At 39.1% G+C, this 17,229-nt stretch overlaps 2 protein-coding genes across 3 annotated transcripts in view; both read right to left on the bottom strand.

The window, feature by feature from the left end:
* Positions 1-7,279, bottom strand: part of nacc2 (NACC family member 2) — a 46,347-nt gene extending 39,068 nt beyond the window's left edge. Inside the window, exons 1-2 of one of the 2 annotated variants that reach the window (XM_077586193.1) lie at positions 7,211-7,279; positions 6,598-6,795 (exon numbers count right to left, since the gene is read on the bottom strand). The gene's annotated coding sequence lies outside the window, so the exon portion shown is untranslated. Of the gene's footprint in view, positions 1-6,597 lie in introns of both variants that reach the window. The other variant, XM_077586192.1, reaches the window with a different exon arrangement.
* A 6,233-nt stretch (positions 7,280-13,512) lies between these two features.
* tmem250 (transmembrane protein 250) lies at positions 13,513-15,031 on the bottom strand. Its single transcript, XM_077542393.1, has 2 exons — positions 14,834-15,031; positions 13,513-14,334 (listed from the first exon to the last, which is right to left on the bottom strand). The coding sequence occupies exon 2, from the start codon at positions 14,227-14,229 to the stop codon at positions 13,810-13,812; it is 420 nt and encodes a 139-aa protein (XP_077398519.1). The 5' UTR covers positions 14,230-14,334; positions 14,834-15,031; the 3' UTR covers positions 13,513-13,809.
* Positions 15,032-17,229: the final 2,198 nt, after the last annotated feature.

The following is a 17,229-nucleotide window of genomic DNA, read 5'->3' as shown; positions in this document are numbered from 1 at the left end:
ACATTTTACATATAACATGCATGGCATAACTAATTCCTGAAGATTTAATAGAGGTCACAAGACAAGAAAATTAGGCTATATAAGATTGATGATTTATTTTTTATGCACTTCAAATTAAAAGGCAGTTTACTTGGACTTTCAAGTATCATTAAGTGGCAAAATCCAATTTTCCGTCCTGTTTGAGGACACAATCTCATGACTTGTTTTGGACTAAACGCATGCTACATGCTGCCTATTCATGCTGAAAGTACTCGTAACAATCAACCTCATGCACACAAACGCACTCCACACCACTCATTCCCCCTCCTCCTCCCGTCCTTTTTTTCTCCCCATCCTTTCATTCCCCCAGCCAGCCGCAAACGCACGGACATGCGGCATCACACGAAAGCACAACACAAACGCAGGCACGACATTTCATGCCATGTGATCGCGCTAGCTTGGCATCACGCCAATGGCCAAACATGTCACTTAGCAGAGCTGACACACACGCAAAAACGCACACGCTGAGCGGATGCATTTGACGAGTTTCTCGCCATGTGACATTAGGAGGATTATCTAACACTTTCTTTAAAAAAACAAAAAGTTTTGTTTGCATTCAACGTTGTGTTTACTGTTCATTGTTTGCCATCTTGGAATGCTCCCTGAAAAGAGCTCACAGCGACTAGAAAAGCCAAACGGGCAACATTTCAAGACAGCTTTTTGCTGAGCCTGTTTTTCCGAATTGAACAAAACAAAAACAAAAAAAAAAACACAAAGCGAATTGGAGACTAGAATGTTTATGGATTCAAAATGAGGCCTGCTTTCAGGAACCCCAATCAATATCAACGTTATTATCCTAGCGTATGCGTGCAGCTGCTTGATGATCTTGCAAAACTACACAGAAAGGCGTAGGAAACGCCGCCAAAACTGTGTCTACAGTCTTTCCTCAATTCAATTTAAAAAAAGAGAAAAAAAAGTAGCGCTTGCGATAAAGTTCTGAGAATACAAATTGCGCCACCTGGAGTAGAGATTCAAAGAAGAGAGGAACTGCTGTGGTTTTGTCACTTCACACTATGAGCGGTTAGTCAAAATACACGACAATACACTTGTTACCCTCTTTTTCCAGCCCTGGTTTGAGATATTGGCCTTGTCTCATCCAATTGAGCCAGGTCTACCAGGCAGCCCTCCACTGGGGAGCCACTGCCAATGGGTTCGGCTCCAGCTCACCTGCGACTCTAATTAAGGACAAGCAATACAGAAAATGGATCTTGGATTTATCAACTCTTAAACCGCACTCAAATCCTAACTTTTTTAGACTCTTGAGTAGATAGCAAGCCCCTCTAGCTCGGCCAACATTCATTAAAACCCGCACTTTTAATGAATGTGTTTGGATTTTTTAAAAGGTTTTAGGTGAACTAATGAATACACACTGAATTTCTAAAAAAATAAATAAAAAAAACAAAAAAAAACAAGAGAGCAATGATGATGACATGTCAAATCGGTAAAATTACCGAATGAACAATACTGAGCTCTCCAGAAAAAAATAAAATAAAATAATAATAATAATTAAAAGCCGCACTCGGAATTGGCCACACGGTGAAGTGGGTGGGGTTAGCAGTGGCTCATTTGCATAACACAGGGTCACCCCGTCAAAAAATGAAAAGAAAAAAAATATTTTGACAAAATCCTGTCACAGACATGGGAAAAATGGTCCTTCAAGCTAACAAGTACATGTTTTAAGTACTTTAAAATTATTTCCCTCTCAAATCATTAGCATCATTCTGTGCCAATGAGACAACAACATTTTAATTATACACACAGGTAGCCTCATTGGGTACACTTGCACAATCTAATGAGATGCCATTGTTATAGAAACCCTTGGGCACCTGGAAAGAATAGATGTATGCAGTGGAAACACACATTTCAGCCGACACCTACACAGTAGATTCATAGCTATACTGTATGCTATGATGCTGACTGAAAACAAAGACGAGTGGGAAGACTTTGCAGTTGACTCGCAGCCAGCGACATGCCTCAACACACACATACATGCGTGCACGCACACACCTTATACTGGCACCAACACACACACGGCAAGGAAATACAAGACCATTGTATGAGAATGTGACGTACGCCCGCTGCCGCATATCGCATGCTATCCACGGTGAGTCAGCGCTGCGTCTCAGGAAGGGAAAATGGCTGACGTGTAAACATTCACATAAATCAAAGAAGGGCCACATTAAGTTAATGAATAAAATGTGCTGCTACAATTGATATAAAGTAAATCCCAGTGCCATAAATGCTATAAAACATACTTAGGGAGTATTTCACTAGGGTACTTCTATATCACGGATTTTACCTCTTGCGGGGATGGTCTGGAATGTCACCGCCACGATGGAGGGGGGATAACTGTACGTGTGATTTTGCCATTTTTTGCAAAAGGGGTCAGATGAGTTGCAAATCATACAACCAGAAAAGCCAAAAAGTGCCATTATTTAGGTTGTGTGTAAACCAGATCAGCTACTCCACAGGAGTAGCTCAGCAGAGCATTGCTTGTAAAAGCAAAATTCATTCATTATTGGTTAATACAACCATTGAACTACTATAGTTAACTGTTGCATGACATAGTAAAATAAATTAGGGTACATGAAAGAAAGGGAAAAACTATCAGCAAACAACAATTATGCTGATAAATTTTACTTATATGAGGAGGGTTAATATCGGCCGTTTAAATCGGCAGGTCAATTAATCGGTCGAGCCCTAATCATATCCGACAAAAGCAATTATAAGGAAATTAGGTGAGCATGCATTTTGAACTAATGACAGAACACCTACCAATATTTTCATCAAGTCTCGTCACCAACTTCGAACACACGTCTCGCCATGATTTCCGTTTAGCTCGTCACTTTATTGTCATTAAAAAGGGGCGTTGACTAACAAAATCATTTAGTCATCGCCGTTGTTGCTGAAAACAACACTGGTAACAAGAATTGCACGGCATGGCGCATTTGAGGCACTGCGGAATTTTTTTTATAGCACGTGTGGAAAGCGACATTAAAAAGCTGGGGGTGGGGGGGGGGCTGACTGTCCAATTTATGTATAGAATTTTTTTTTTAATTAAGAAACTATATTCTTAAAAATCAAAGGAATATTACGTTGTGTTGCCGGGCAGACTAGTACAGCTGGAATTTTTTTCAACACTTTTTTTTCTGTGCTTCTCACCAGTGCTTTCAAGCCTCAAATGGGATTGAAAAGTGCTGCCGTTCCCTCTCCTTGACACTCCCCCCTTTTTCACCCTCCTCCTCCTCCTCTCCCTGGGCCCCCTCGTGGAATGCTGTATAGTACAAGGCCTATGGAGGAAGGGCATCCCGGGACACAGCTAGCACACACGCACACACACACACACACACACACACACACACACAAATACAGCTGCCGAGAGCCGTCATGACCCTCTGGATGAGCGCCAAGGCAATAAAAGGTTTAGCAAGAAAGGAGACAAGAAAGCACATGAACTTATTCACGTGTGAGTGCTTGTGTTAATCATAAATATGAAAGACGTCTCTGTGTCTGCATTATATAACGTTTTCATGTCATCCCCCACATGAAAACAAAACAAAAAAACTCAAGAATTCCGACGGCACCTGAACATGTCAAAGTGCTTCATAAATATTACACGTGCAATATTTCATTTTCAGCATACATTGTGCAATCTGCAGGAAAAACACAGTGCTTTTAATTATTATTAAATTGCAGCATTTTTTTTTTACCTACTAATGATGTATTTATTTTATTTCTTGGATAAAATTTAACATATAATTTTACAAAAATTTCTAAAATATTAACTACGAATTACACCTTTTAAAAGTTTAAAACATTAACTGGAAATATTTGAAATTCGCCCCAAAATAGAGGATGACAGTATTCCTCTTGAGCCCTGCTGCAAAATGAGCATGAAAAAGGTTTACATTTTCCTATTGATGGCAGCAAAGCACTAGTTTTGTCTAACAGCAGCTCCTCAACTCACTTGAACATAGTTCCTTGGCCACAAAAACAGCAAATAATGAGTTGCAGATATGCAAAGAATGCAGGTACTGCATCGTGATTATTGTAATCTACATTTATATAAACACAAACATTAAAATGGTAATAGGAAAACCAAAAACAACAAACTCTAAAGTCGAATGCCCACAAATGAATGAATCGCAATTTAAGAAAAAATGTCGAGCGAAATTCGTTAACTTCAAAGGATGCAATCTTGCTTTTTCGTAGTTTTTTTTTGTAGCTTTTGCTCTGTGACTTGATGATGATAAAACGCATCACCAGATCCAGTAAGACTTCAAATCAATGAGCGTCAATGATTGGCTTTTGAACAACACCTATTCCAAACGCTTTGACAAGCTAAAAGAAAAACATTCATTGGAAATGATCTAAGGTTATTTTGTCATTTTAAATGTTATACAGCGGTTAACGTCTTACTACACTTATATGGCAAGGTTGAGAAAAAAATAGGTTGCTAAATTCGCACAAACCTTCAACTGCCTGAAGACATCAGATGATGTACTTTTGCTTTATGTTTGGATCTTTTCTAGCTTTTGATAAAATTGCAAAGCAAGAACCCAAGTATCGATAATGTATTTTGCACCCTTTCAAATTGAGGAAAAACATTGGAGGTTTTCTGATTCAGTGTGTCATCATCAAAGCTAGTTTATTTTGTACAGCTATTAATAACTGCGGCATAATGTCATTTGCCATTAAATTTAGATTGACTGTTTCCCACAGATTTGAAATCTACTTGGGTGGGTGGAGTCCGGCGGGGATAGGCGGGGTCTCAGTCCTGTTACTACGTCTTCTCTAGCCTCACGATTCACAAGTGAGTGACAGCAAACGTTACATGCGGTATATCCGGTCATGACACGTTTTTTTTTTCTTTTTAAATATATTTTTAATCGATTTTCTTGAAAACCTTTTGGGTAGTGGCCAGTTTACTTGGGTGGCGCACCCAAGTATTAATATGGTGTGGGAAACACTGCTTGTTGTTTGTTGTTTTATGAATAGTAGTGGTAAACTTATATTTGCAAGATAGAGTAGAATGTTAGTTATCTGTACATGCATATTAAAGCAATAAAAAGTTCATCTTGGCTCTCAAACCTTAACCAAACGTTGTGGGATCAAAATTCTTGCTGTATTTAGTGTATTTTAGCAGTCTGAATATGACTCTAGCATGCACTTCATTGTGCACATGTTCATTTTGAAGATTTTGAAGATTTTGACAGATCCACCTCAAATGTACAATCAGGAGCTGAAAACGCATTTAAAAGTTATTATTGTGGTAACAGTTTCAACAGACATACAGGAGGAATATAATCCCAACCCTCAAATATTTTAACAGATCTGCATTTAAGGGACGATGTGTGTAGCTTTTTTCCCCCAATGTTTATTCATTTTAAAAACCCAATCATTTTGCTATAGATACCTGAAGGAGACAAACTTAGCGAATGCAGTGATTCATGGTAAAGTTGCAGTGTGGTCTGTGTGAGGCACCGTAGTGCGTGTGTTTCAAAATGTGCATGCTTCGAACTTAGGTCGTTGCATTCTATTAGTTCACCACTAGATGGCAAACATTTCTACACACTATCACTTTAAATTACAGTATAGTATTATTTTCCAACAGTATTTTACATTAATTCAACCATGCATTAAAGACAATATTCCAACAAGGTGCTGCTGATACAAATTAAGTTTGTTTGGCCTTGGCAGAAGCTTGCACTCGGGTTATTTTTGGCTGTGCTTTAATTCTGCCAGCAAGACCACAACGATATGTAAAGATAGTCATATGACTATACTGTGCGGAACCACTATAAACCCGGAAAAAAACAAAAATAAACAATACACACCACTTCACATTGGTGTGAATGATAAGAATGACTTGATTTAAAAAGAAAAAAAATCTAAAAGAGTGTTGAGGGAAGGACAGCGAAGCTACACACACAGACTACGGTGATATTGTCCCCCATGGTATATAATAATAATAATTATATATATATATAATAATAATAATTATATATATATATATATATATATATATATATATATATATATATATATATATATATACGCACACACTCTTTATGACCTGAGGGTTCAAGCAAGGTGAACCCAGCCACAAAGTGACATTTAATCCTCCTTCTCGCCCAAAATGCACTTACAAATTCAATACACACAAAAAGCAGCCAGTCAAAGAAATGATGTGTTCACTGCAGTGGGAAAAAGGGAGAACAGCAGCCATCCAGTGCATTGCAGGACTCCCACGCCACAATAGCTTCTTTGTGGGTGGAGATTTGGGTTTTGTTTTGACTTCGCCGTGACGCAACTTTGACTTTTTTTTTTTCTTTTTTGTAAAAAAAAAAAAGCACTTTCCCCACTGGTGGTCGCGTATGGTTAAAAGTATGACAACAGCCTAACAAAACAGAACTAGGGGGAACCATTTTGAAGTGACTTTTGAAACTCGAACGCAGCACCGCAGTGTCATGTCAGCACATTCAAATGAGACACACAACCAATGCGTCACAGACATAAAGCAGTCTATATGCACAACACATTTCAATATATATTTACCCGAATAGATGTGGCTAGTCCATGGACTGTCATCCGGCGACGACGACCAATGAAGTTGGGTTCAGTAATGGAGCTCCCGCCGGTTCTTCCTTCCTACCGTGACCGTCCTCTCTATCGGCTCTTGTGGCTTCTCCGTGGCCGTCCGTCACGCACCTCCCTCCGCCACGCTCGTCCTCCGAGTGCCCGCTGCCTGGCCGCCTGCGCAGGAAGTGGAAGTCGGCTCACGCGAGCGGTTGACGGGGCAGCCTGACATCATGGCCCGTTTTACTAACGGCGTTTCGCTTTAAAGACGCAGACATCTTGTATGGGAGGGGGAGTTGGTGAAGGGGGCTATATAGCTCGGTTTATACGGAATCCTGCTAGCGCGACGGGAGAGGTGTCTTCGTCGGTCCGCCTTTTACGGACACATGAACTCGCTGCACTCCGGAGCTTTAAGAGAAGCCGGTGAACCACCCCCTCCCCCTTTACTTCACTTTTGAACCCAAATACTAACACCGGCAAAAGCGGGCTTTCGTTGGGCCAAGCGTGTCGTGGTGCTTTCGTGAAAAGGCAAATAAATGACACCGCACAGGGATTCCTTGTGCGCGAGAACAACGTGAACATGTGTAGTCACCTCACGTGTCCTCAGATGACAGCGGCTGGCGAGTCTTTGCGCATGCGTGTTTTTCTCCTTGGCAAAACCGGCAGCGCCCCCTGCTGGCGGTATATTATATTATTCTTATGAAGAGTGTCGATTATGGTTTTCTGCACGATCGTCAAGTCAGCAATCTTCCCCACGATTCCGAAGTCTCTCAAACCAGACCGACCATTTAACGGCTGAGGAAAACCTCTGGAGTTGTTTTGCGGTTTACTAGCTACTATGTTGAACTTTGTCATGTTATTCTAATTTTGTGAAACAATTGTTTTTTTTTTGTTTGTTTGTTTTTGTTTGGTTTTTTTGGGGGGGGGGGGCTTGAAATATTTCGCTTTGTGAGTGGTGAACTAATATAATATAAAGCTATCATTTTTTGGAACAATTTATTGAAATTATTGGACTTTTCCTCGATATTCTAATTGTCTGACCTGCACCCATACTTTAATATATTCTATATGCCCCCCCCCCCCCCAGAAAAGCAGCATAACTTTTCACCTTAATTCAGTGTTATATCATTGTTTTTTAATTTGAATTGAATTACATTTTGTTTTTCTGATGTCGTGTTTCAGTTTACACAAAAAAATCTTCTAACTTGATTTAAAAAAAAAATACATTTATATCTTAAACAGAACACTTGAACTTGTCATTGAAATCTATTTAATTTCATTTAATTTTTAATTTGATTGTTTTTATTTTATTGTGTACGTACAAATATTAGGGACAACATGTTTACTTACCTAACTTCTATTTCATTTGACGCTAAGAACATATGAACGTTTTATGTACCTACTTTCGTGTTACTTAACACTAAGTTTGAACTGTTTACTTGTAACTATACTGTATTGCGTTAATGTAATTTTATTTTTTATTTTATTAAAATAGATTTGTTTAAAAAATTAAAATGTTTACTTGTAACAGTGATATTCAGTATATAAATGAAATTACATGACTTATTTTGTGACTTTCATGAACCAGTGGACTTTTACGCAGCATCCCTGTGATATTTGGTGTACAGCAAACAAACACAAAAAAATAAAAAGTGAAACAGTCATGACACGGCATGAAATGAGGCATTAAAGAGAGGTCAACTTCTGTTTTTTGGGGGGAAAAAGAAGAAATGAAAACAAATGTGGCATGACTTCATGATCACCAGCGCTTTGTTGCGTTTGAGTTCATGTGCAGTGTACAGCAATTACAGGCGGCACAAAGTTCATTATTGCAAAACAAAAAAACATGAGTATCTACTAGCCAGCTACCGCCTGATAGGCGGAGTTTTCATTTTAGAAGTGGGTTTAGAATTGCTTCAGAGTAGTTAGCCAACAATTGACACATTTATATAATTATTTAATGGCGTCATGTATTCTAAATACGTCACTTTGATTTCCTTTGTCCTCCATGGAAGCAGACTCCACAATTTCCTCTTCTATTCTTCCTTCTCTTTCATTTCCCACATTCATCAACTCCTCAAAGCATTATTCCTTCCATCTGTCCAACTCACTACTAGCAGTCCGGCACCATAATCACCCGAACCTGCTGCACATTCAGGTCTCCTTTCCTGAGTCTTCTCATTGTCCCACTTCTTCCATTGTATGTTTTCCTGCACTTTCTGGTTCCACTTCCAAGTCTCCTTTTCCCCTTTACTACCAGAAAACATTCCAAGTATTCTCCTGCCCGCCTCTCTGGTCACCTTGGCTGTAGCGGCCCAGTCTTGTGGAAGCTCCTGCTGCCCACCGAGACTCTGTCTCACCTCTTCCTTTCTCAGCTTGCACTACGGTTCTGTGCTGTCTATTCTTCTCTATCCACTGTCCCCAACCACTACCTTGCAGACAGGAACTCCTTTCAGACTTTCCAACTGCGTGTCTTCACCTCCACTCTTGTAGGACACCCAATGTTCCGGCCTCTTCTATTCAATTCAAATTTTTATTTCACGCTTAAAAAAAAAAGAAATGAAAAGGGGACAGAGAGAAGTATAACTTGTGATGTCTGCCCCTGATCAACATAAAATGAATGATAGCAAGCAGTCAAGACGTTTTCAACATAACAATTTTATAAATTACTTCAACAGCCTGATTTGACACACACACACAGGTTTGTTTTAATATCTTTGTGGGGCCATCTCATTGACATAATGCCTTTCCTAGCCCCTTCCCCTAACACCAATCATCAAAAATGATTGCCTAACCCCATTCCTTACCTAACCTCAAACATAACCCAATTAACACCTAAACTCTTAAACCACGTTTTGATCCTCAAAAAGAGACTTGGACTCATGGGGACCACCAAAATGTCCCCACAAGGACACGTGGTCCCCACAATGATAGTAAAAACCCAGAAAATTGTCCCCATGATGTAATGTAACCCCCTCCCCCCCATATATATATATATATATATATATATATATATATATATATATATATACTGTATATATATATATATATATATATATATATATATATATATACATATATATATATATATATATATATATATATATATATGTATATATATTTATTTATTTTATTTTTTTTTTTTTGATGATGATGGCAATTTGAATGTACTCCAGAATGTTATGCACAGTGATCAGATGAATTGAAATTAATTTTCTAAGCGCCTAGTTGCCATTTATCGGATCATCAAGAACTTCAAGGAGAGAGGTTTAATTGCTGTGAAGAAGGCTTCAGGGCGGCCAAGAAAGTCCAGCAAACGCCAGGACCGTTTCCTAAAGAGGATTTAGGGATTGGACAGTTGAGGACTGGGGTAAAGTCATTTTCTCTGATGAATCCCCTTTCCGATTGTTTGGGGCATCTGGGGGAAGAAAACTTGTCCGGAGAAGAAAAGGCAAGCGCGACCATCCATCCTGTGTCATGCCAACAGTAAAGCATCCTGAGACCATTCATGTGTGGGGTTGCTTCTCAGCCAAGGGACTGGACTCACTCACAATTTTAAGAACACAGCCATGAATAAAGAATGGAACCAAAACATCAACCATCCTCCGAGAGCGACTTCTCCCAACCATCCATAAACAGTTTTGTGACGAACAATTCCTTTTCCAGCATGATGGAGCACCTTGACATAAGGCAAAAGTGATAACTTCGTGGCTCAGAGAGAACAACATCCACAAAAACTGACAAATTCTGACAAACTCCAAGCATTGATTATGCAAGAATGGGCTTCCATCAGTCAGGATGTGGCCCAAAAGTTAATTGACAGCATGCCAGGGCAATTCTTGAGGAAAAGGATCGACACTGCAAATATTGACATTTTGTTTAAATTTAATTTAATTGTCAATAAAAGCCTTTGACATTTGTGAAATTATTTTCATTATACTTCAATATATCATCGTAACATCTAACAAAAAGATCTAAAAACACTGGAGCAGCAAACTTTGTGAAAACCAATACTTTGTGTCATTCTCAAAATTTTTGGCCACGACTATATATATATATTAGTAATTGTGCATTGGGACCGGCCTACAGTTTGCACTGGCTAACTATCAAATGTATGCATGTATTTATGTATTTATTATTGACCATTGAAGTGTATCTTCTGCCCAGATTTAGTCATAACTGTTTTAATTTCCTCAGTAGAGCTTTGTTCTGCGGATGTATCCTTGTGAGTGTTATCGCAATTTCTGCCAGGTGCAGTCATAACTGAATAACCTCCTCTATTCCTCAAATGGGCTTTGTTCGGTGTCTGAATAGTGTCCTTGAATGTAATCGTGTAGGTCCGGTTAACTTTGTGAGCTGTTTACTGGAAACGGCGTGGTACCGCCCTTCAAGATAGTATAAGAATATTAAAAAATCCTCTGTAATCTTCACACTTGTGAGAGGCTACAGTCATTGTCTGTAACTCACTTGTGCCCGGAATATTCTGTAGAAACAAAAGCTTTAAAGGAACTGTTCATCGATCTCCAGCCTGTATTCAGATAACCAACATTCTCACTACCCTCAAGAAAACGAACACGCGGAGGAAAAGATCTACTCCACAACACCATATAAAGCCCGAAGCATGAAATATATGAGAAAATTCAGATTCTTTGTAAATAGAGTATTTATTGGTCCTTTTGAACAAACAAAAACATTGTTTTTTTTAGAAAATCAATTTCCACATATGACTTGATTTGTGTAGATGTATCAAATAGAGAGAGCGAGAAAGAGAGAGAGTCTGTCAGAAGTCTCTTTCACACCACCTTCATGGCAAATTTTTGCATCAGAAGCATAACAGTGACATGTGAAGAGCAGTGGACGGAACGGTTCACCCGCAAGCGCGTTTCCATTTGGAGTCTCTCTTATGACACAGCTGCACAGTGGACCCATTCACCAGACCCGCCGGCCTTTTTCCATCCGTCAAGAGAACATTTATTAAATACAAAACAAAGAAGTGGAATGTTATTTGTACACAACCGTGCAAATGCCACTGGCCAGCAGTAGCTTTGTTGTTCATCCGACAGTAAAACAATGAATGAGCTGATATGGAGGAAGTTGAATTTAGTGAGAATCGTGGTACATGTACTGGATGATGTGAGAGTCAAGTGTTGCCCATCGTAGTACTACAGTGTAACCTCACAACTCAGAGATTGTGAAGTCTTGCCTTAGCAATAGCGCATTAGCTGAGAAGTCATTGTTTATCACAGTCAGGGTTTCATGAAGAATAAAAAAACACACTTACAATACAAACAGAAATCTAAGTAGAAATCAACATTTTGCTGAGCTTATTTTATTATAACACAATTTTCTTGACCGTTTTCTGTACTCTCATTGCCTACTTTCAGCTCATGAAATAATTCCCTTACTAAGGTATGACAGTGATCTTGATTAATGCTTACTGTCTATAAGTATCAAATGTTTCACTGCTGTGAAATATTTTTTCATATTTTTGTGTACTGCTCAATAGCATCAACACGTATTTAGATAAATAGTCACTCTAAATCTGTGTATCTAAAAATACATCCAAAGGTGTAAAATACCAGGTCAACCTGCCGCCGTTTATACAGACCAGCAAAAAGGATAAATGTCCCCCCCTACCACGCTTTTCAGGCAGTGTGAACAACCACTAGGTTTGGCAATGTATTGTGTGCCACCACATTGCTTCAACATCAGTTCTCATTGTATACTACTGTACTGTACACATTCATTTTAAAGACACAAATCTCTTAACATGTTGCTTTAAGCGCCTTGGGCTAATTGCTACCATGGCGTCACGTGATGACAGCACACACACACACACACACACACACACACACACACACACACACACACACACACACACACACACACACGCACACACACACACACACGCGCGCACACACACACACACACACACACACACACACACACACACGCTTTACATACGGTCATCCGCACAAAGGCGGTCTTTGGCTTTCAAAACATGTGAGGCATTTTATAGCACGTACAGTGGCTGTTAAACAGACCAGAAACAGCCTGCATGTGTAAGTATATTTCCATGTTGTAGGCTTTAAATGATCTTGAACTGAATACGCAAGGAAGTAGATGATGAACAATACAAGTTATTACACAAAACAAAGGATATAATTTGAATAATTTGGTCACCGTCATCAAACCATTTAAAAATAGTTTAGTCCCATTTAAACAGTCATCCACGCATAAACAAAAGTTAATGACCAATCACGACTCAGCTTCAGAAAACAGGTGAGCAGTGATCGGTTGTCACCTGAGCTCTGAGCAATTGTTTTGTCATTTTCAGTCAATAGCAATTGGCAAAAATGGGCGTACCCTGAGATGGATAAAAACTGGTAGATTTGGCTGCTAAATTCATATTCCACAAACGCAATATTAATCAGAATACACATACAATATTTTTGAGTTAACTTCTCCTTTAAGCATTGAGTAGTAAACGTAAACTGAAAGCGAAGTACTCACTCACCCTTCGAAGCAGAGCAATACTGCCCCCAAGTGGCGTTTTACAGTTATCGCTGCAATTAACAAGCGTAAGCTTTTCAATTTGCGTTTATGGTACTTGCAAGAGGCAGATACTACACCGCAGCGGGTTCACTTTCCAGCTATCACACTTTTCATCTTTGCCATCATTGGTTGACCTCAGTGGTGACATCGTCAGTTCTTTTGGTGCTTAGAGGTGAACTCTTGCAAGATTTGCAGATTACTTCAGCTCTAATATAATAAAGATAAAATTACACATTGCTCACATTGGTTTCTTATGTTGCAAAATACCCAACTTCCTGTTTTAGTCATCACCAAAAGTGTTTTGAGCTGAACTCACACCAATGTAGGACACAAATGATAGACACTTGGGAGGTTTTTATTTCAGTATTCAATGCACGTAAAATCTTTTTTTCCTTAACATTCAGTAGGTGTTATAAAAAAAAAAAAATCTCCAAAAACATGTAACCAACAAACATGTTAAAGTGACAGAATTGGTACTTTTTAACACTCAAACAACACATTAAAAACCACCTAGCTTTGTGATGCTGAAAATCCCAACTGCTCTCACAGCAACCAATCGAAACATTTCAGGTCACCTGCAAGTTCTCGCCGCCTCGCTTTCATCAGTCGGCGTGCGGCGCGGCACACGCCACCAAGCTACATGTCCACAAAGACCATGAAGCACCATCCAAGCCCACCCACCAGGAACATGGTGATCTGCATGATGTAGATGATCAGGTCGTTGACGGCGCCAAAGTCCAGGCGCCGGTGGCCGAGCAGGAAGAGGATGACAGACAGCTTGTACTGCAGGCGCAGGAGGGCGCGCATGCCAACGTACTGCACGAGGAAGAGTGCAGACAGCGCCACCCACAGGAGGGAGGTGAGCAGGCTGCAGCCGAAGTAGAGCAGGAAGCGCAGGAAGCTGTAGATGCAGCGCGAGCGCACGTAAAGCTCGAAGTTGTTGTACTTGCTGCGCACCAGTTTGGTGGCGTGTGCCGCGCCGCACGCCGACTGCATGCAGGTGGTGTGGGGGCCATGAAAGCTGCGCACCCGCCGAGGGATGGGGATCACAGGCATAGATGGGCTACAAGAGCCCCCGGTCGGACGACGTCTTGTCTATCGTGGTGGCTGCCGCTGTTGGCGTCATGTGGTGGCTGAATGTCTTGTTGGTAGCAGAATCCACTAAAAACACAAGAAACACAGGAAACACAAGAAACGCAGGCTAGTTAAAGTGAATTTGACATACTGGCTTGAGATACCAGCATGGTCACGGGATGAATTAAAATCGGAAGTCAAGGTATCACTGTATTTTGAACAGTTACACTGGGTGAAGAGCCACGGCCACTTTCAAGCAATGCTACATTATTTGTCGTAAATAAATATTTTTTGTGGCCCCCAAAGAGCACTGGCTGCAACAAAATTCTATGTAGCTTTGCTTACCTTGCGAGAAGCTACCACTGGATAATTGTTTCATGGTGTTTCCTTTTTTTACTATTATTATGACGTTACCAATGCGTTAGGTAGGTTATACTAAGGCTCATTCCCATTTATATCCGACACTTTGGTTAGCAGCCTGGTTCCTCAAATGCAACATTAATCATTGTCATTTAACTTGCAGGCTAATATTGTGCTTAGCAATTCTGTCATTGTATTTAACGAGTTAGCTATCGAGCATACTTACATGCGACACTCCAGCGCCTTTTTCCACCTTGAAAATTCAAAGTTTGTGACATACAGTCTCCGTGTCAAGTTATTAACTGCCGTTTCGCCTGTGTACATACGTTTTTGTTTTGTTTTGCGTGTGTGCGCGCGCGCGCATGTGTTTTTTTAAGCCTGACGTTTTCACTTGCGGAGATGAAGCTGCCGGAAAACAATGCGATGTCGCAAACAAATGTACGACAAACGGTTTGACGGCACTGCGCATTTAAAGTGCCAGTACACCTTCTACGCACGATAAAAGTATTGTACGTACTATATTTTACAGATAATAGTAGTTAAATAGTCTTAACATCGGAAAAAACCTATCCATCCATCCATCCATCCATCTATCTATCTATCTATCTATCTATCTATCTATCTATCTATCTATCTATCTATCTATCTATCTATCTATCTATCTATCTATCTATCTATCTATCTATCTATCTATCTATCTATCTATCTATCTATATTTTTTAGATAAAGACTAATATTTTGAGGGGAAAAAAATCTTATACAGTATTTCCCCCAATACATTTACAAGACTAAAGTGTTATTGTTTCCAATTTATATGATAATTTATTCATATAAAATTCACTTGCACTTTTTTTTTTTTTTTACATAACAAAGCCCCAAAATCTAATCTTTCTTCATATCTGGTTAGCTATGACTGTTACACAAAAATAATTACGTTTGAAAATAATACACTTACTGCATGGACACTTTATTTCGAATGAATAAAGGCAAAATCAACAGCAGGCATCCTATTCATGTGTTAGGCATAATAAAATAGCACTATATCAAATAATAGATTTACGTGCGTGTGTGTGAGTCAACTCTCTGTCAGTGAGCCAGATGGCAACAGGTGCACATAACTCCCATAAATAAGGATCTTATTAAACATATAAAGAGGATAATTTTTGCTGTTGAGGATTTAAGGGCCAGTGCGAAATTAGAATAACAAACATTATGTGATGTTTAATCAAACGAACATAAACCTGTCCCGGTTGGACTGAATATATGAAGTTGTTTGCTATGGGATGGTGATTGGATTTACTAATGGAATTCACTGCAGGCTCAATTTGAATAGCAGCCAAATTCACATTAAGAGAATAATTTTTGTATCCAATAGAGGGCGTTCTTACCCTCCAATTTGGAGAGAAAACTTTTTTTTCCTTTTCGTTACAGGAGTCATGTCAGTTTATATTCAGTCCTCAAAGGGTCACATTAAATTAACAAAGACGGAGAGACATAAAAAGACATTTATTATGAACAAATACATGAATACATAAATAAATAACTAAATAGGAAGGGAGAAAAGTAAGTGTCTATAAGAATGAAAAGTAATGACATTTTCAGAGGTTTAAGTAGCCATGAGTGTGTGCATATGAATTTTGGTGACATTAAATGACAATATTAGACTGTCCCCACTCCTCAAAGCAAAATAAAGTAACTGATTAAATCACTCACGAATCTTTCAATTTTCTAATTTCTGTCCTCAAACGTGAATTCTTTTCCATACAATAGTTTCCATTTTCCATATTTTTTCCGGAACTTGGAATTGATTAAAACAGTCAAGCGATGAACTCAATGAACTTATAGTTTGCTGCGTCACTATTTGTGATCATGGAAGGGGGATTCCCCAGGTGGTTTCTTTTTTTTCAAAGTAAAATGTTTTTTTCTTTTCTTTTTTCTTCTTAAATTCATTTTATTATTATTTAGACCGGGAGACGTCGTTGATCTCCGTCAACTGTCGGCCTATGAAGCCATTCGAGGCTCTTTTGTGATTTACGCAAATACATGACTCTTTTTGGTTATTTCAGTGAGTGGGATTAATTTGGAGAGAATGACTATATATTCCCAACCTTGAACTGATAGTTTTAGCACTGTAAATCTTTACAACAGGGATGCCAAACATACAGGGGGTCTAACCTGATCCTAAAAACCCCTCAAACTGCCGTTGTTCACAACAATTAAATGTTTGTGCTAATTATGTCCACTGGAGGGCGCAGTGACGACCATTTAAATGACATTCGGAAATTTGGCTGTTACTAATAATATAATAATAAATTGGATTAAAAATATATATATTTGCAGTTATTTACACCCAAAAAATGAAACATTTTGACATTCTCACCCCCCCCCCAATGTATTTATTTATTTGTTTAAATAAATAATTTATTAGGCAATGTCCAACCCACTTGAGATCAAATTTGAGTGAAAGTGATGCCTGAATTAAAATGAGTTTGACACCCCTGCTTTACATCTTTTCCAGAACAGGTTCAGTTATCCTACCCATAGGCCACGATGCTCAAGGAAACTGGAGTCAACCAGTGTTACAATTTGACCGGAATCCAAGTTTTCCTTTTCAATCTTTGC

The sequence above is a fragment of the Vanacampus margaritifer genome, chromosome 14 (genome assembly GCF_051991255.1).
Source record: "Vanacampus margaritifer isolate UIUO_Vmar chromosome 14, RoL_Vmar_1.0, whole genome shotgun sequence".
In the NCBI taxonomy this organism is placed as follows: Eukaryota; Metazoa; Chordata; class Actinopteri; order Syngnathiformes; family Syngnathidae; genus Vanacampus; species Vanacampus margaritifer.
Note: the sequence above shows the minus strand (reverse complement) of the source record. Positions and strands in the feature narration are given on the sequence as shown.

Bases quoted from the DNA above. Each gene is read 5' to 3' on its own strand.
- tmem250 (XM_077542393.1), bottom strand. From the start codon at position 14,229: ATGCCTGTGATCCCCATCCCTCGGCGGGTGCGCAGCTTTCATGGCCCC.